General features: G+C 41.0%; 1 protein-coding gene across 1 annotated transcript; it reads right to left on the reverse strand.

Annotated features, from left to right (window-relative positions):
• Nucleotides 1-296: 296 nt before the first annotated feature.
• Nucleotides 297-19,877, reverse strand: MPC1 (mitochondrial pyruvate carrier 1). The gene is made up of 5 exons (XM_003898392.2): nucleotides 19,675-19,877; nucleotides 5,567-5,570; nucleotides 2,172-2,268; nucleotides 1,351-1,483; nucleotides 297-831 (listed from the first exon to the last, which is right to left on the reverse strand). Exons 1-5 carry the CDS (start codon nucleotides 19,743-19,745, stop codon nucleotides 807-809), a joined length of 330 nt encoding a protein of 109 aa, XP_003898441.1. The 5' UTR covers nucleotides 19,746-19,877; the 3' UTR covers nucleotides 297-806.
• Between the last annotated feature and the right edge of the window lie 646 nt (nucleotides 19,878-20,523).

A 20,523-nucleotide genomic window follows, 5' to 3' on the forward strand; every position in this document is an offset into this window, starting at 1 on the left:
CACCTGTGCAACCTTTTACAGATGGAGAAAGAGAAGCCCAGAACACTCACGTGACTGGCCTGAGTCTCAGTGACTGAGGGGCATTTCTATTAATAACACTTGCCCATAAGAGAAAGAACGCATTCTGTGTAGCTGGACTGTCGATGCTTTCCAGAAAACACTGGCCTTCCAGCTCTGCCTTTCCTCCAGCCATCTTCATAGTTTTCAAGGAGTTCCATTTTCACCTATAATTGTCTTTTCATATACACTGTTTTGCAGTTTCCTACGGAATGCAGCAAGATATTTAATCATACTCATTTAACAAATATTTAAATCATTTATTGCCATTAAGTTACAGCATCTCAATATACACACTGCATGGAAATACACAGATAACATTTCTAAACAGTGGGGACAAGATTTTAGGTACATGGCCAGCTGTTGGTTGTCTTGTGGTCATTAAAGACAATGTCAAGAATTAGGAGTACTTAAGTGCTGGTAGTTACAAATTTTGTTCTCTTCAGTTTTTCATTAAGTAAATTCTAATAGATAATATACATATTACTGCAGAAAAAACCATCATCAGAAATTATTAAATTAATTGCATATTTTGAGCTACTCTTTATGGAAAGAAGTAAAATATTTAATACTTGTAAGGCAGCAGAGAGTTGGTTTAGAGACTCTCAGCTATGTCTATAAAAATAGAATGGTTAGTAAAAATAGCATTCAGTGTATTTTCCTTAGTGAGGCTATTTATAATGAAATCTGTGACTCAGCAGCAGCTGGCAATGCTGTCCCTTCAAGACCTTGTTCTTCATTTTCCATTGTTATGCAGATGACTTTTTAGTCATCCTGGAAAGAAACAAAAAGAAAAATTCAATGAGAAACAAAATTTCAATGCCAATCGCAAGGGCTTTGGATGGCTTTAAAAAGACACTTTTACATAACATTTATTTCAACTTCCAGCTTAAAAAACAGTAATATAGGCTGGGTATCCCTCATCTGAAATGCTTAGGCCCAGACATGTTTCAGAGTTTTTCAGATTTTGGAATAACTGGATTATACCAGTTGAGCATCCCTAAACTGAAAATCCAAAATCTGAAATGCTCCAATGAGCACTTCTTTTGAGTGTCATGTTGGCACTCCAAAAGTTTCATATTTTGGAGCATTTCAGATTTCTGGATTTGGGATGCTCAGCCTGTATCCTACTTCATGTTAACTTGCATGTTTTATTAAGTGGTTTCCCCAACTGCTAAAGCACATCTATACACACTCCAGTCCCCAAGTACTCCCTCAGACGAGAGTTTAGTTTCATTCACCCCAATTCCTCAAATTCCTGAAAAGAAAGTAGCTAAATTGAAATCTGCTTACTCGTATTTGATAAGCCGCCCTCCCTGGATGAGCTGGGCTACTTCATTTGTTGCGTGGCATGCAAACAGAAGCCAGTTCCGAGGCTGTACCTTGTAGGCAAATCTCATGAATGCCAAAGAATAGCAACAGAGGGCTGCCAAAAATAGCAGAGCAAAGATAATCAATAACTTAGAAAACTGAGAGAGTTGATAGGACCACAGAGATGAACAGTTCCATTGCCTTGATCAAAAAAGAACCTCTTCTGCAAAAGCCTTTGACAGATAAAAGTTGTTACTTAAATGCCTGTATGAATAGGAAACTCATAAAAAATTTTACTGTACTGCTATGCATTTTTGTTAATTATTTAAACATTTAAGGAACATATTTCAGAGCAAGAGTAGGCTGAAATTCATTCTAGCCACTTTTTCTTTTATCTTCTAGAGTTGCTTATAATCCATTCATTATTGGAAATAATTATTTATTCCCTCCACAACAGTTTTATGTTCAAATATCAGGGTTTCAAGTAAGTTTAATAACACTTTCTCCCCAAAAAGTTCACAATATAAATCATTAGAGTGACTATTAGAATGATTAAGATGACACATTCTTCAGTTGGTTGTGCTAAATCTGAAAGGCAAATAAGATGTTACTACTTCCTAGATAAATATTTCTAATTAATCTTGTTTCTTACTCACATGGAAAAGTAACACTCTTCCATGCCATCACATTCTGTATGTGACTTTCTAATAGTGACTGTAACATCTGGTGCTACAATCTTGAAATGCAAGCAGGCGCTCTACTATGTTGAAAGTCCTCCCAATTATCCAAATCTGCATTCTTACCAAATGTCATCCGCCCACTGATAATCTCTGGAGACTTTTTCATGTCATTGATGGCAGCAATGGGAAGACCCCAGTTGGCTACCGGGCCCCAGAAGTGCTACAAAAAATGAGAGGAAAAGAATGGAGAGAGGAAAAAGTTAAGACAGAACTATAAACAGCTGAAATTTTCCTTACTTTAAATAATCATGTGAAACTCGTGAAAACAAATCTTCGTTTCCATTTTGCAGGTTTACTGAGTTAATTGATGGTTAACATTCAGGTATTGGATTGTCCAAGTGTTCCCATAGGAATCAGCAGTTCTTACAGGTGAGCCCAGAGCTAGAAAGGGTTTGGCAGCTTCCCAAGGTCCCTACTGGTTTCTACACTACAACCAAGTCGTCTCTGATTGTCCCATTTAGAAAATTTAAAAATAAGATTAACTTCTTACACAATTCATTGTTGCTATAATTCAAACCCTGTTAGAACTGTTCTCCATAATTTTTATGTTTAAATCTATCCACACTCCTTTTCCCAAATTTTCATTAGGATATTTGTTAATAATTCTTAAAATGCAGACCGTAAATTGGGTACTTTTCTGAAGAAAGAAGCTTAATAAGAGAATAAATTGTTTTTCAGCTCATATGAGCTATTCTAAGTTAAAAGAACTTGGAAATCAATACCCAGGACCCCAGACACTAAGAAATTAAGATTGGAAAGTACTTTTGACATAATAGCAAAAACTTACATTAAAAGAAATGAACCAATAGTTTTTCATTCTACAACTACACTCATTCAAGGATACCAAAGTGAAGTTGTCTGTGTTTGACAGCAGCCACAATCAATTTTAGAGGCTGAAATAAAACAAGGTTTGTGGCTTTTGTTCATTAAATGAAAAATTGTTTCATTAATTTAGAATTTGGAAATAATATTTCCAAATCTGAAAGAAACCACATCTTGTTGGCTAAACACCCCTTTTAGTTATCCCAACACTAAAGAGTAAAAACAGTCTTTGCTTGACTTCTGCCTATCATAATGTTTAGGTTAAATTCAGACTGTTAAATACATTTCTAGACTTTGCTTCTATTATTGACGAGGGGTTAAAATACAAAAATTCCCTAAAAAGTGGTAAACCAAGGGAAATATAAGAAAAATAAATGGGAATTAGATTTGGCATAATATTTTAAAATGTTTACTTAACATGTAAGCCACAAGGTCATTTAAATAACTATAAAAGGTCAAAGTTCCCATATAGCCATCACGATAAGTATTTCAGGGTTTAACATGTGAGTTATAAACTCTGTAAATTAGGCACAGTTGGTTTAAAGAATCTTGAGAGTCTGGGCTGGCTAATTAGTCCTCTTGCGTTCAGACTAGATATTATCTAAGATACTCACTATTGCAACTTTCACTTAATTTCTTACATTTAGATGAGGTGGCTAGTGGCTCGCAAATTGGACAGCACGACTTTAGAGGAAATATTTCTTTGAAAATGACAAGTTGGGTTGGCTGCAGTGGCTCACACCTGTAATCCCAGCACTTTGGGAGGCCAAGGCGGGTGGATCATGAGGTCAGGAGTTCAAGACTAGCCTGGCCAACATGATAAAACCCTGTGTCTACTAAAAATACAAAAATTAGCTGGGTGTTGTGGCAGGTGCCTGTAATCCCAGCTACTTGGGAGCCTGAGGCAGAGAATTGCTTGAACTTGGGAGGCAGAGGTTGCAGTGAGCGGGGATTGCACCACTGCACTCCAGCCTGGGCAACAGAGTGAGACTCTGTCCAAAAAAAAAAAAAAACATGACAAGATGACAAGTTGGAGAGAAGTGCACTCCTGCAGAATTCTATTAACAATGACCTTTAATTTCTTATATTTATATGAGATATGGCCAGTTTTCTTTTTTCCTTATTCCCCAGACTCTTTTAAGGGAGAGTATCTATCTCTCCCTTACCTACTTCTTTTCCTACCTGTCCTGTTATTTGGTGTCACTTCATTTTTCACCTCTCTATTATTCCATAGTGATATTCCTTTTCTTCCTGTTTTGACCAGGCCTTTCTCCACTTGGTCTATTTTCATCTCCTTTTCCATTTACTCTCTTTTCATTCCTCTGCACTATATGGTGGTGTTGCTGTCTACTTTATCATGCATGAACCCAGGGCTGTGACAAAGCCTGAAGAGTTATTCTAAGAGGGGCATATAAACCAGTTTCTCTACCACCAGTTGTGAATGTGTCTTCTTTCATAGGTGAGGGTAAAGCAGAAATGGACAATGGAATAAATCTAAACCTAAAGTAGCCCTGGGAGATTCCTGGCTAAGTGACAGTATTAAAAGTTTAAGTGTGGGCTGGGCGTGGTGGCTCACACCTGTAATCCCAGTACTTTGGAAGGCTGAGGCAGGCGCATCATGAGGTCAAGAGTTCGAGACCAGCCTGACCAACATGGTGAAACCCCATCTCTACTAAAAATACAAAAATTAGCTGTGTGTGGTAACTCACACCTGTAATCCCAGCTACTTGGGAGGCTGAGACAGGAGAATCACTTGAACCCGTGAGGCAGAGGTTGCAGCCAAGATCGTACCACTGCACTCTAGCCTGGGCAACAGAGCAAGACTCCATCTCAAAAAATAAAAATAAAAAACTAAAATAAAAAGTTTAAGTGTGATGAGTGTTAGGTTACAGGAAACAGAGTTCTGCAAGTTAAGAACTATACATACACTTATGACTGTAAATGTTGAGCTATACTGAAAATATATTAAGAAGAACACAAAAGGTAAAGACAGTTTTAACACTAGTTTGCTAAAATATCTAACCTTAGAAAGTTTATAATGCATCTTTTCTATCTAGTACATGATTCTAGTTCTCTCTTCCCTTTTTTAGAATATGATTGATTTATGCTCTGTCAGATATTCAGCAATTTTGAGAAAAATAAGGAACTTTATTAAAATTCAAAAAGAAATTAACATATGTTGGATTAAACATTTTACTTCATTATAATTCTTAATTGTGCTGAAAAGAAAGTTCCAACAGAATTGCACACCACCACTTCCTGCGTGAAATCAAGCCATGGAAATGAACTCTACCCTACAGGAAAAAATCATCCCACCTTTCTTTTCCTGCTTTCTCTTTTTCTTTCTCTGTTTCCTTTCATCGTTGCCAGGCTCCACTGTGACTGTTATCAATGAAGTAATTATATGCTTGTTTCTAAAAACAGGAGTAGGGAGCAGCCCCAGGAGCATGGCTCTCACAGAGCTCATGTCTAGGCTCCCTAGGACAGGCCAGGGTGCAGTAGGCACCCTTCGCAACCTGCCAGCCATGGCGACTAGAGAGGCTTTCACAAGCAAAGGACACTAAGTCTGTTGTCCATAACTCTGTTAATGCAGAAAGTCTGCAAAAGCCTGAAATGGATGGAAATAATTTTCTTACCGTACTATTTTGTGAAGAGTCACCGAAGTTCAGACAGGAGAGACATGGGGAAAAAAAAAAAAATCAAATGATTTTGGTCTTATTAGGTTACTGCAACCTCACACCTGTATTCAAATTTCAGTAACAGGACTACAATGTTAACAGTGTACATTCTTTCATTATTTTTAAAAGATCAAGTAATATCATTTCTAATAAGAACTTTGACTTAATGAAATTAGATCTTAATTTTATAGAAAGTAAGTGCAATCCTTAGAGCAGAACTATCCAGTAGAAATATAATGCAAGGCACAAATACAAGCCACATATGTAATTTAAAACTTCTAGAAGCCACATTAAAAAAAGTAAAAAGAAGGCCATGCACAGTGGCTTATGCCTGTAATCCCAGCACTTTGGGAGGCTAAGGCAGGAGGATTGCTTGAGGCCAGGAGTTCACTATTAATCTGGGCAACATAGTGAGACCCCATCTATACGCAACTATATTTTAAAAATTAGCTGGGCATGGATGGTTTGTGCCTCCAGAGGATTGTTTGAGCCCAGGAGTTCAAGTCTGCAGTGAGGTATGATCACACCACTGTATTCCAGCCTGGGCAACAGAGCAAGACCTCGTCTGGAAAAAAAAAGAAAAAAAAAAGAAAAGTAGAAAAGTAAAAAGAAACCACAGAAATTACTTGTATTAATAGTTTACTTAATCCACATGTATGCAAAAAAACATTTTAATTTCAAAATGTAACCAATAAAAACTATTCATTAGAACTTTTACATGCTTTTTCATACAATTCTTTGAACTCTAGTGTGTATTTTACACTTACAGCACATCTCAGCTTGAACTAGTCACATTTCAAGTGCTCAGTAGCCACCTGTGGCTAGTGGCTCTCAAACTGGACAGCACAGCTTTCGAGGAAATATTTCCTTAAAAGTGCCAAGTTGGAGAGAAGCATACTGCTGCAGAATTCTATTAACAATGAAACTTTCCCTTCTGCTTACTAACATATTGCATCAGAATGTGAACCCCTGGAGGAATGTATTTTTTGTTACTACTGGACTACTTAAAGTAGTGCCTGGCATTTAAATTAGAATTTAAAAAATACCTGTTGAATGAATGAATGAATAGTAAAAATGTCAGTGCTGTTTTCCAGAATGTTAAACTTAAAAATACACCAAAAACTTATATTGAGTTACTTTTATTTCTGAAATAGCAATTTCTCTTGCCAGGATATACCTGAGCTCTTCTCTTAGGGCAAAATCTCAAAGTTGAGCTACTGAAGGAGTTATTGAAATAAAATAATAAAATTGAGCAGTACAGCAGGGGGAAAAAATGAAATAAAATCCTTTATAAACACACGCAAGTCCAAAGAATTCTACTAGTTGTTTTGTTTTAGAGAGCACAGAGATTATAATTTGTAACATGAAAATAATCGTTGATGGTGCCAATAATACAGTAGTCCCCCTTATCCTCAGAGGATGCATTCTAAGACCTCCAGTGGATGCCTGAAACCATGGATAATACGGAACCCTATATATACTATGTCTTTCTCCTATACATACATACCTATGATAATGTTTAATTTATAAATTAGGCAGAGTAAGAGATTGACAACAATTACTAATAATAAAACAGAACAATTATAACAATAAACTGATACAAAAATTTTGAGAATGTGGTCGCTTTCTCTTTCAAAATATTGTAATATTTTCTTGGACCACAACTGGCCTTGAGTGACTGAAACTACAGAAGGCGAAACTGCAGATGAGAGGGTCCTACTGTGTGCTTCAGATAGGTTATATTATGAAATGTATATCATTCATATATAATTATATATACAAATGTAATTATCCAAATTATATTTCACACCAAGTGCAAACTGACCACGATGCTTTATAGCAGAGAGATTGATAACCTTACTGGATCAGACAGCACAATCTAGCTAGAACGGTCACCTACAGCATTGCTCTCCTTAAAATACCTTTGTCAGTATCTGAACACTGGCCCTTTACATAACTATGAATAACCAAGGGCACATTTCTTCCCTATAAAAATATTTTAAAGGATGTAGTACTTACAATGTAAAGTTTCAACTTGGACATAACTTAGTTTTTCCTTTAGGACTCTCTCCTTAAATCATAAAACAGCTCAATTATACCCTATTTTACAACAGAAGACCTTAGTATAGATTACAAATGTATGAGAATAAGGGAGAATTACCTTCTGCCTTCATACCCTGCTCAATTCAAAAGTCCTACATGAATATAATCACATTAATTACTGTTAAACAATCTGAGAGTAAATTCAGTTTAAATATGTCTGTTAAATACAAAACACTACAACTCATCATCATTCAATTCTAAATCAGGACTTTCTAGAATGCATGAATCAATGACTCAATCAAATATCTGAAAAGCATATTTGTGCAGAACCAAATTAGAAAAAAAAAAGCTTCCAAATATGTATTATTACCTGTTTCAAAAAAAAAGATAAATTTATAAGCCACATATAAACTGCAATTTGGGGACAGTAATGCAAAACCATTTAGAAAATATTCTTGATTTTCTCTTTATTTGGTATGCTGCCTTTATTTTCAGTAAAAAAGCAAACAAACACAAAACTCATAGATTTTCTTGGGTTCACTGATGATTTTGAATTCTCATGGAGGAGAAACTGTATTTCCAGTTAAAAATTAAGTATTCCGTTTTTTAAAAAAATAAACTTTATTTTTCAGAGAAGTTTTAGGTTCACAGTAAAATTGAACCCAAGTACCTCCCATATACACCCAGTCCCAAAACATGCACGCACTCTCTCATTATCTACATCTGCCGCCATGGTGTATTTATCATAATCACGAAACTTACATTGACACAGGATTGTTACCCAAAGTCCATATCTACATTAGGGTTCACTGTTAGTGCTGTACATCCTGTGGGTTCAGACAAACATATAATACCATGCATCCATCATTACAGTGTCTTACAGTAGTTTCACTCTCTAAAAGTCCTCCGTGCTCCACCTAAACCCTCACAACCACTGATCTTTCGACTGTCTCTGTAATTTTGCCTTTTCCAGAACGTCATGTAGTTGGAATCAGGTAGTATGCAGCCTTTTCAGACTGGTTTCTTTCATGCAGTAATATGTATTTAAGTTTCCCTCATGTCTTTTCATGGTTTCATAGCTCATGTTTTAGTGCTGAATAATATTCCATTGTCTGGATGTACCACAATTTATTTTGCCATTCACCTGCCAAAGGACATCTTGTTTGCTTCCAAGTTTCGAAAATTATGAATAAAACCTCTATAAAAATCCACATGCGGGTTTTTGTGTGGACCTAAGTGTTCAGCTCCTAGGGGTAAATACCAAGGAGTATGTAAGAAACTGCCAAACTGTTTTCCAAAGTGGCTGTATGATTTTGCATTCCCACCAGCAATGAATGAGAGTTCCTGTTGATTCACGTCCTCATCAGCATTTGCTTTAGTCAGCGTTCTGCCTTTTGGCCTTTCTGATAGATATTTAGTGGTATCTCGTTTTAATTTGCATTTCCCTGATGACATATGATGTAGAACAGTGCTGTCCAATCTTTTGGCAGAGCATATTTTCATATGCTTATTTGCCATCTGAACACGGTGAGGTATCTGTTTAGGACTTCAGCCCATTTTTAATTGAGCTCTTTTCTTATTATTGAGTTTTGTTTTTGTGGTTTTTGCTGGCTTGTTTTGAGAGGGAGTCTTGCTCTGTTGCCCAGGATGGAGTGCAGTGGCATGATCTTGGCTGACTGCAATCTCCACCTCCCAGGTTCAAGTGATTCTCCTGCCTCAGCCTCCCAAGTAGCTGGGATTACAGGCACCCGTCACCACACCTGGCTAATTTCTGTATTTTAGTAGAGAATTAGGTAGAGGTTTCACCATGTTGGCTAGGCTGGTCTCAAACCTTTGACCTCAAGTGACCTGCCTGCCTTGGCCTCCCAAAGTGCTGGGATTACAGGCGTGAGCCACCACACCTGGCCTTATCATTAAGTTCTTTGTATATTTTGGAAAAGTCCTTTATCAGTTACGTCCTCTGCACATATTTTCTCCTATCTTTTCATTCTCTTGACAGCATCTTTCACAGAGCAAAACTTTTTAATTTTTACGAAGTCCAGCTTATCAATTATTTCTGGGATCATGCCTTTGATCTTGTATCAGAAAAACTGATCATCAAACCCAAAGTAATTTAGATTTTCTCCTAAATTATCTGCTAGAAATTTTATAGTTTGTGATGTACATTTAGGTCTGTGATCCTTTTTGAGTGAATTTTTGTAAATAGTATAAGATCTGTGTCTACATTCGTTTCTTCTTATTTTTTTTGCAATTGCATGTCCAGTTGTTCCAGCACTATTTGTTGAAAAGACTGTCTTTGCTACATTGTTTTGCCTTTGCTCCTTTGTCAAAATTTACTTGATTTTGTTTATGTAGGTCTACTTCTGGGCACTTCATTTTGTTCCATTGATTGATCTGTCTATTCCTTTGCCCATACCACACTGTCTGGATTACTGGGACTCTACAGTAAGTTTTAAAGTTAGGTAATGTCAGTCCTCCAACTTTATTCTTCTCCTCCAATACTGTGTTGGCTATTTTCAGGTTTACTGCCCTGTCCATTTAAACTCCAAAATCTGTGTGTTGATATCCACAGAATAACGTGCTAGGACTTTAACTTTCACCTATTCACTTAAAAAATGTACTTTATGGCTTCTCTTTGGCATATTCAAAGTAGTCTTGTACATCACTAGTCTTGTACTTTGGGGCCATCATTAAATAAAATAAGGGTTACTTGAACAGAAGCACTGCAATACCACGACAGTCTGACAAATGAGATGGCTAAGTGACTACGTGGCATGACTAAGTGACTAACAAGTAGGTAGCATCTACAGCATACAGATGGTGGACGAAGGAATGGTTCATGTTTCAAGAAGGACAAAGTGGGATGGCATGAGATTTCATCACGCTACTCAGAATGACACAAAATTTACAATTTATGAATTGGTTGTTCCTGGAACTTTCCACTTAGTATTTTCAGACCTTAGTTGGCCACAAGCAACTGAAACTGCAGAAAGCAAACTGTGGATAAGGTGGGTGGAGAGCTACTGTATTTCCTTTCTTCTGCTTATTTTCATTCTAATTTGTTTTTGTTTTTTTGTTTTTTATTTTTTAGTTTTGTAAGGTGGAGGCTTAGATGATTGATTTTAGAACCTTCTTGTTTTCTAACATATGCATCCAATGCTATAATTTCTCTCTAATCACTGCTTTAACTGTATCCCACAAATTCTGATAAGTTGTGTTTGCACTTTTATTTAGTTCAAAATATTAAAAAATTTATCCTGACATTTCTTCTTTGATCCAGAGTTATTTAGAAGTGTGCTGTTTAATCTCCAAGTATCGGGGATTTTCCAGCTATCTTTCTGTTAGTGACTTCCAGTTTAATTCCAAAGCACACACCATATGATTTCTAGTCTTTTAAATTGGTAAAGATGTGTTCTATTCTCCAGAATATAATTTATCTTGGTGAGTGTTCCATGTGAGCTTGAGAAGAATGTGTATTCTGCTGCTGTTACATGTAGCAGTCTACTGAGGTTCATCATATCCAGCTGTTGATTCATTGTTTTGTTGAGTTAAATTATGTCCATACTGATTTTCTGCCTGCTGGGTCTATTTATGATGGAGGGGTGAAATCTCCAATTATATTAGTGGATTCATCGTTTTTTCTTCCAATTCTATCAGTTTTTGCCTCATGTGTTTTAATGCTCTAATGGTGCATACACATTAAAGATTGTTACCTGTATTAGGGCTCTCCACAGAGACAGAACTAATAGAAGATGTAGAAGATGTATAGCTATAGATACATATACACGTACATGTGTATATATGTATAATTGTTAATGGAAATTGGCTTATGCTGTTATAGAAGTAATAAGTCTCATAAGCTGGAGAATCAGTAAAGCCAGCGCTGTAACTCAGTCTGAATCCAAAGGCCTGAGAACTAGGGGAGCCAATGGTGTAACTCAGTCCGAGGCTAAAGGCCCTGAGAACCTGAAGGGCCACTGGTGTAAATCCTAGAGTTCAAAAGCCCAATAACCTAGTGTTCTGATGTCTGATGGCAGAAGAAAATGGATGTCCAAGCTCCAGAGGAGAAAGCAAATTGTCTGTTCTCTACCTTTCTGTTACTAGGGCCCTCAACAGATTGAATGATGCCCACTTACATGGGTTAGGGCACATCTTTACTCAGTCTACTGATTCAAATGCCAATCTCTTCCAGAAACACCTGCATAAACATGCCCAGAAATAATGTTTTACCATCTAGCTGGGTATCTGTTAACCCAGTAAAGCTGACACCTAAAATTAACCATTGCATATGTCTTTTTGGAGAATTTATCCCATTATCATATGTAATGTCTCTCTTTATCCCTGGTAATTTTCCTTGCTCTGAACTATGCTCCATCTATAGCTACCAATGCCTTTTCTTGATTAATGTTAACATGGTACACCTATCTCTATTTAATCTAGATGTGTATTTACACTTAAAGTGGGTTTCTTGTAGACAATGTATATTCAGTCTTATTTTTTGATCCACTCGTACAATATGTCTTTTAATTGGTACTTTTAGTCTACTGATATTCAAAGTATTGATATAGTTTTATTACTATTTACCATATTTGTTACTGTTTTCTATTTGTTGTCCTTGTTCTTTGTTTTTTTGCCTTCCATTCTTTTTCTGCCTTTTATGGTTTTAAATGAGCATTTTGTATGATGCCATTTTCCCTTCTTTCCAAAAATAACAATTATTATTATTTTTTTTTTTGAGACAGTCTCACTCTGTTGGCCATGCTGGAGTGCAGTGGCACGATCTTGGCTCACTGCAATCTCCATCTCCCAGGCTCAAGCAATTCTCCTGCCTCAGCCTCCCAAGTAGCTGGGATTACAGGCATGTGCCACCACGGCCAGCTAATTTTTATATTTTCAGTAGAGATGGGGTTTCACCATGTTGGCCAGGCTGGTCTCGAACTCCAGACCTTCGGCCAGTTATAATTATTTTTTAAAATTTTTCACTGGGTGTGGTGGATTGTAAGGACTGCCCAGCCTTGTGGAACTGTAAGTCCATTAAACCTCTTTTTCTTCCAAGTCTTGGGTATGTATAAGCAGTGTGAAAAGGGACTAAAACAGGTGGGTCTCCTGTTCCCTGTGCAGCCCTGCACAGCAGCATCTCCAACAGGCTCTGGGGCAGCCCCAGGGTGGGTAGACTGGGTGGGGCTGCTGTGGCCCTTCACTTGGGCAGGACATCAGAGGATTTGAACACCAGCTTCCCATCACGGTTCTTGATCTTCTTCACAGCCACAGCCCTGAAGGAGCTGGTACAGCTGAAGGAGCTGGCTCCAGCCCCTGCCAGAACCAAAGCTGGAGCCCAGGCCATAGGTGAGGCCAGGGCTTGTTAAGTTCCTGTAGGCCGAGCTCAGCTCGTCTGCATAGCCACTGGTGGTCTTCATATGGATACTCATGTTCTGCATCCCAGACTCCAGCCAGCTCTCCTCACCCTCCAGAGCTTCCTGTAGGTGACAATCTCGATGTCCAGGGCAAGCTTGACATTCATCAGCTCCTGGTACTCATGCAGAGGCCACACCATGTCCTTCTTGGTCTGCTGTAGGGCAGCCTCCAGCTCAGAAGGCTTGGCATTGGCATCCTTAATGGTCAGCTCCCAGTGCGGCCTGGCATCTGAGATGGTGGCCTCCAGGGAAGCCCTCTGGCCTTTAAGGCCCTCAATCTCAGCCTGGAGCCAGCTGATGTTCCGGTTCATCTTGGAGATCTCAGTCTTTGTACAACGCAGGTCATCCCATGATTCCAGGCCAGCGTCTGCAGCTTCTCATACTTGATCTGGTACATGTTCTCAGCCTTGGCCCGGCTCCGGTTGGCAGTCTCCTCATACCGGGCCTTGACCTCAGCAATGATGCTGACCATGTCCAGGGAGCAGCTGTTGTCCAAGGATAGCACCACTGATGTGTCCAAGATCTGGGACTGCAGCTCCCGGATCTCCTCTTCACAAAGCTGCCTAAGGAAGTTGATCTCATCAGTCAGCCCTTCCAGGTGAGACTCCAGCTCTACCTTGTTCACATAAGCGTCATCCACATCCTTCTTGATGAGAACAAATTCATTCTCCAGCTCTGTACGGTTATTGATCTCATTTTTGTACTTGTTCTTGAAGTTCTCTACCATCTCCTGCGTGTTGCCAAGCTCCGCCTCCAGCTTCTCCTGGCCCAGAGTGTCCAGCTGCCACAGAAGGCTGTTGAAGTCACTCTCGAACATGTTGTCCATGTTGCTCTGAGCCGTCTTCTGCTGCTGCAGGAGGCTCCACTTGGTTCCCAGCATCTTGTTCTGCTGCTCCATGACCTGCACCTTGTCGATGAAGGAGGCAAAGTTGTTGTTGAGGGTCTCAATCTGCTCCTTCTTCTGGGTGCACATGGCCTGAATGTTGGGGTCCACTTCCAGCTTAAGGTGGCTAAGCAGGTTCTGGTTAACTGTGACGACTGTGATGCCTCCCCTACTCCTGGCCCCGCCACAGCCTCCAGCCAGACCCATGCCAGCGCCCAGGCCAGCCTGGAAGCTGCTGCTGCTGCTCACTGGGGAGACAATCAAAGAGCTGATGCAGGCCCTGGGCCTGCTCATGTAGGAGCAACTGCTGAAGGGCCGGGGGCCAGAGGTAAACATCCTGTAGGGCTTCTGGGTCACCCTGATGGACATGGTGGAGGCAGAAATGGAGGCAGGCAGGCTGAACGAGGAGGAGATTTGAAAAGGAGCAGAGGACCTGCTTTTAGGTCAGTCTCTAATTTTTCCAAAATTACGGTAATGTTAGCTTTCTCTGAAAGTACTGAGAGGAATTTAGGTAATTTATAACTTACTTATGTAGTACTAAAAGGATCCAACTGACAGCCTAGCATAGTATATTTCTAACATTATTCAAAGTAAAATGGGATAAAATTTTGAGATATTCTAGATCATAATTCTACAGTTTGCTGAAATTTATTCTTACCAAATTTTGTCTAGTTTTCTAGTTCAAATTAAAATGAAGGAGGGTTTTAACAATTAGAATTTGTGATATTCAGCTATATTTAGCAAGCCAAAAGTCAGCTGAATGACAGTAAAGACCTTTGTGACTGGACTATCCAGATATTAAGAGACTCTTATGGCCAGTCTTGCTTCGACATTTACAGCTTCATTCAATTTCTGAAAGTCAATTATATGGCAGGGAAGTGCTCAAAGAGTCCAAGGACCAGGTGTGAAAAGCAGTTTGGCAGAGAAAAGGGAGACATATGCAGGAAAACATGGAGCACAAAAATATCTAAAACCTTCTTTTCAAAACCGTTTCTACGCATTATTATTTTCCTTTAAATCCCAAGTTGACATTTCTGTTTTAGCTTCATAAGTTTGGTATCCAGAGGTTCTGAAGTTATCTGTTTGGTTCAGATATCAGCCTTCTCATGTGGCAAATGAAGCGCTGGAATTTCTAAGGCCCGTTCCAACTCTAAAATTCCAAGTTTGGGAAAGATTCCCTTTTACTCTACTGCAACTTCTCACCTGGGTAGTAAGTATAAATTCTGAAAGCTTTCCTGGAGACTCAGAAGTTAAAATTAATTTAGAATACCTCATTAACTTGAGAATATTCAATGCAAACATCCCATTAACCAGATTCATAAGCATGCTAAATGATTAACTGATTTTAAAGCACTCTATGATCTAGTTTCTTCTTAAGAAAACATCCTCTGCACACATATACAAATACATATGTGTGTGTGGGGGGGTATCCATTCACCTTTACTGTAATATACACAACTTGAGAAGAAGAATCAGTCTCTAGAATAAAGCTGCACAGACCTTGATTGAGTTAATCATTAAAATATATGTCCTACCTCAAAACTTTTTTGCTTATTCTGATTTATTCTTCTTAACCAGAAATCTAGGAAGGAGAATGAGAGAAGAGGAAAAGCAAAGAAAAGCTCTGTTTCTTTATTCTGTCAATAAGAAAGGTGAGGGAATCGTTTCTTAAGAAAAAGGTATTGGAATAGAGACCCAGGAAGTTCTTGGTTCAAGATACTAATCAAGGTAAGTAAGAATAGATAGAAGAAAGTACCAAAAAGAGAGTACCAGAAATCCTGGGGATTAAACATGCAATATTAGTTACAATAAAAAATAAATTCAACACTTACTTTTGTCAAGTGCTATATACTATGTCATTAAACAGCTACCAAAGCACAAAAGCGAAACAATTTGCCCAAGCTCACAAAGCTGGAAAGCAAGAGTTGGGCTTCAAATCCATCATTCAGACTCATCACCTAGGTTTAACAGTACTATTATCACAACTAACAATTTCCAATAATTATTTAATATTATTTAATACTGAGATCCTATTTAAATGTTCCGTTATCCCAGTAATGCCTTTTCCAGCTGTTTCTTCACACCAGGCCCAATCAAAGTCCACACATTGCCTTTGGTTCTTAGGTGTCCTAAGTGAGAGCCGGTTTCATAAACTCTTTCAGTTAAAAAAAAAAAAAAAAAAATCATCATTTAAAATACACGTGGATGGGTTGGACATAGTGGTTCATGCCTATAATCCCAGAGCTTTGGGCCAAGATGGGAGGACTGCTTGAGGCTGGGAGTTCAAGAACAGCCTGGTCAACATAGCAAGGTCCCATCTCTACAAAAAAACAAAAAACTAACCAGGTATGATTGTGCACACCTGTAGCCCTAGCTACTTGGGAGGCTGAGGCAGGAGGCTCACTTAAGCCCAGGAGTGGGTGGTTACAGTGAGCTATGATCATGCCATTGCACTCCAGCCTGGGTGACAGAGTAACACCCTGTCTCTAAATAAATACACTTGGAATTCAGTTTAGTAAGAATGTTCAATTTGATTCATAAAACATGATTGAAATAAAATTTATAATCTGTGTAAAATATGATTTTAAATTTATGCTGAAAAATTCAATTAATTTTTAAAATTCTAGAACAGCTTTAGTTGAGAAAACCTCTAGACCCCTTCAGAAGGCTACAAAAAGAATGCGGAGCATGCAAAGTATGTACAACAGGCAACTGATGAAGTAAAAAGAGGAAGGGATAGAACCTTGTTTCTGATTAGAAGAGAGATATAATTACGTTTTCTGCTTTATATTTTATTCTCCTTTGCTAAAGAAAAGCCGGGCTGTAAGCAAAAAGCTTGGAAGAACAAATAGGAAGTACTTCCCTCTGATATGTTCTAGGAAGAAAGGTTTCTCTTTCTAGGGGAGGAAACACTAAAATAAAAAGCTGGTCAGAGTTTTGATACCTGACCTCAAACTGGCCCTCAATCACTGTTTGGCAGACCTAGCATGAATTCCCACTGCTGCCAAGAATGGCAGGGAAAACAGGTCAGCTGAATGTTTCACATCACGTGTTCACCTTTCAAAAATAATTTCAGTTCAAGATCATAGAACTTTATAGCTCACACAAGATTTTAACTTTCTAAATAAATATAAACTTTACAAAGTGTTTTTGCTTACAAAAACAGAAGGATATAATAAAATGTAGAGTGATTTGGAGTTTCCTAGTATTTTCACATCCCTTATCCAATTTAATTTTCTTGATAACCCAAAAAGAGCATTATCATTAAACCCATTTGATGGGCAAATAAAGTCTGCTGGGATCAACTTGCTGGGGATCCTGGACTATGAGTCATTCTTCTGAATCCTAGTCTGGTGCTCTACCAGGCAACACTGTTCTGAGTAATGCAATTCTCTTCTTTTCCTTATTTAGTCAAAGTGTAATTGAATTAAATACTGGAGAAAGTACAAAAATTTAAAGCTACATAAAATTAATTTTAGAAAAGAAGGTTAGATGATATACTGAAGTATCCTTTTGAAAAGCCTGGCTCTTGGAAACCCATCTAGTAGAAGAAAATATAACACTTAGAAAAGCAGAGCTCTCTTCCTTGAAAATATATTTAACAAATTCTTCCTATGTAATAAAACTGTTAGGGCCGGGCATGGTGGCTTACACCTGTTAACCCCAGCACTTTGGGAGGCCGAGGTGGGCGGATCACCTGAGGTCGGGAGTTTGAGACCAGCCTGACCAACATGGAAAAACCCCGTTTCTACTAAAAATACAAAATTAGCCGGGCTTGGTGGCGCATGCTTGTAATCCCAGCTACTTGGGGCTAAGGCAGGAAAATAACTTGAACCCAGCGGTTTGGATGAGCCAAAATAGCACCACTGCACTCCAGCCTGGGCATCAAGAGTGAAACTCCGTCTCAAAAAAAAAAAAAAAAAGAAAAAAGAAAACTGTTAGGTAATTATCACCATAATTTTTATATAGCTAGGTGTCAAAACTGTATTTTTAATTTTACCATCCAATGTTATCTTTAGCTGTAACTATTAGGAAGGTTCATTATACAAGATATTAGTAAAAAGCTAAAATTCAAAGCTGTAAAGAAACTTAAGTCCAAGGATTAAGAGCATATCCTCAGATTGCTACTTTGTTCACATTTTTACTACCATGAATCTGATAAATTGCTGTGCTCCACAGTACTAAATATCCATCTTAATTTAAGCATAGAAATGTCTTTTTTTGAAAGTCAGAAGTGAAGCTTCCGTTTACAAGTTTACCATACGGCAGACTGAATTATTTTTCCTACCCTAGTGCTCTATAAAAGTAGAAGTAAAAAGTATTAGCAATAAAATTCAGGATTTAAAACTTACTTATTGCTAAAATCAAGTTGCCTTCATACTATACCTTTTGGATGGTTATAACAGGATTTATTCCTCCTCAGCTTTCATCTCTTTACCTCTTGACCACACTATTAACTACTGAAAAAAAACGCAGCTGTACACTTACCTTGGTTTTAAAATCATTCACTGAAAAACTAAAATACTCCTAAATAACCTAAAACTGCTTCAAAGTTATATTCAATATTTTGAAATAAAAGCAAGCGCCTCAAGATTAGAGGTGCAAATAAATTATAGCGTATTTTCAGGCTTTCCAACCGCGAATGCTCCTTGTTTCTAATTGGAAAGGAGGAGTTAACAGAAAATAGAACAAGAAGAAAAAGGTACGTCCTTAAGAGACACATCACTTTACTTTGGATGACAGAATTTCGTATATAAAAACATCTTAAATTGTACTTCCTCCCAAGCTTAAAGTCCTTATAATGAGAAAATCGAAAGGCGAACCCAAGGCCAGCACATTTTATTTCCATTGTCCCAGAAGCGCGCTGGGTGCACCCGAAGCTCCGCTCCAACAGCGCCGCGCCGCGCTCTCAGCAGCGCCTCCCGCTGGCGTCTCCCCAACCCACGCCCAGGTCGCGGCCTCTAGCACACCTGGACCGACGCAGGTGACCGGCGACCCACTGCGAGGATCTGGTAGAAACCGGCCAGGAGACCACTCCCGCCCGAAGGAGCGAGCCACTGGCACCTGGCCTGGAGGGACATTCCCCCACTGCCAACCATGCGAGAGGAACCAGCCTCTGTCACCCCTGCCGGGAGAGGCGTCTCCACGGTCACCATGTCCTGAGGGGCGACCACTGTCACCCCTGCCGGGAGAGGCGTCTCCACGGTCACCATGTCCTGAGGGGCGCCCACTGTCACTTTCGTCCCTCCCGGTCCCCACTGCCACTCTGGCCGGGAAGGGCGTCCACTGTTATCCCTACCAGGAGAGGCGTCCCCGTTGTCACCCTGGCCAAGAGGGACGCCCACCGCCACCCGCTCCCTGAAGGGCACCCAATGTCACCCCTGCTTTCAGGGGCGCCCACTGTCACCCTGCCGGGAGAGGACACTGTCACTCCCGCCCTGAGGGGCGCCCACTGTCACCCTGCCGGCAGAGGACACCCACTGTCACCCTCACCCTGAAAGGCGCCCACTGTCAACGGCTCTCTACGCCGTCCGCTTCGCGGCGTGGGGGTCCGGGAGGGATCTGGGTGGGGGGCCCCTGACAAGCGCACCCTCTCGCCTGGGCCCGGGCCCACCCGCTGCCCGGGGCCACCGCGTCCTCGCGGCCGCCCTTGTCGCGGACTGCACGGGTCGCAGCCTCCTGGGCGCCCCTCCGGGTTGCCGGGTCCGGCCTGCGGCGCTCGTCACCTCATGAGGTAGTCCCGGAAATCCTTGCTTCGGACATAGTCCGCCGCTTTCCGCACCAGCGCGCCAGCCATGGCTGTGCCGACACCAGACCCCGAGTGGACACCGCCGCTGCTGCCGCTTCCCAGAGCCAATGACACCCAGGCCAACCCCTCGGCGGCCGACGGCGAGCTAGCTCTGGGGCCCGCCTCACGACACCCCGCCACGCCTTACGGCCGTGCCGCGCCGCCCGGCTCTCGGCCAATGACAGGGCGCAGGGCCGGAGATGGTGGCGCGGACTGGCTGGCTCGTGCCGCACACCTCCTTCCCGCCCTCTGTGGCGCACGGGGGCGGGGCCCGCTGCCGTAAAACGGCTGGGGCGGGGCTGGGGCTGACAGGCGGTTGCTAGGCTCCAGCGGCTCCCGGCCCGCGGGGGCGTGGAGGTGACATCTCTCTGGCCCGCAGGGCTGTGGGCGCCCTGCCGAGCGTCGCGCGGTCTTGGGGCGCCCTGCAGTGGGGCCCCTGCGGCGCAGCGCGCAGTGGGACTAGCTGGGTTCCCCCGGCGCCCAGGGCCTGTGTCTGCGCCGATTCCTGGCAAGGGCACCTTGGCCAGGCGGCCCGCGTCCCCCGCGCTTCCCGCAACCTCGTGGGCAGACCCGGCCCGCCAGCTGGGCCACCTGCGGTTTCCGGGCACTGGGGAGTGCACAGAGCCCCGGGCCAGCGACCGCAGCCGGGGCCCCTGGCTTCTCCCGAGCACTTTCCCCCGGACCGGTCCCTCCAGGGTGGCGGACGGCACCCAGGGCCGGGGCTCCTCACCAGCGCGCCGCAGCTACGGGCTCGTGAGGGAGCCGCAGCGTTGGAGGAGGAAAGCAT

Source organism: Papio anubis, chromosome 6 (assembly GCF_008728515.1).
Source record: "Papio anubis isolate 15944 chromosome 6, Panubis1.0, whole genome shotgun sequence".
Classification (NCBI taxonomy): Eukaryota; Metazoa; Chordata; class Mammalia; order Primates; family Cercopithecidae; genus Papio; species Papio anubis.

What these genes read in the sequence shown, in the direction of transcription:
- MPC1 (XM_003898392.2), bottom strand. Translation starts at nt 19,745, where the DNA reads ATGGCTGGCGCGCTGGTGCGGAAAGCGGCGGACTATGTCCGAAGCAAG. An exon ending in CAGTGGGCGGATGACATTTG is followed by an intron (nt 1,484 to 2,171) that starts GTAAGAATGCAG and finishes TATTTTTGGCAG; the next exon opens with CCCTCTGTTGCTATTCTTTG. An exon ending in GGGCGGCTTATCAAATACGA is followed by an intron (nt 832 to 1,350) that starts GTAAGCAGATTT and finishes GTTTCTTTCCAG; the next exon opens with GATGACTAAAAAGTCATCTG.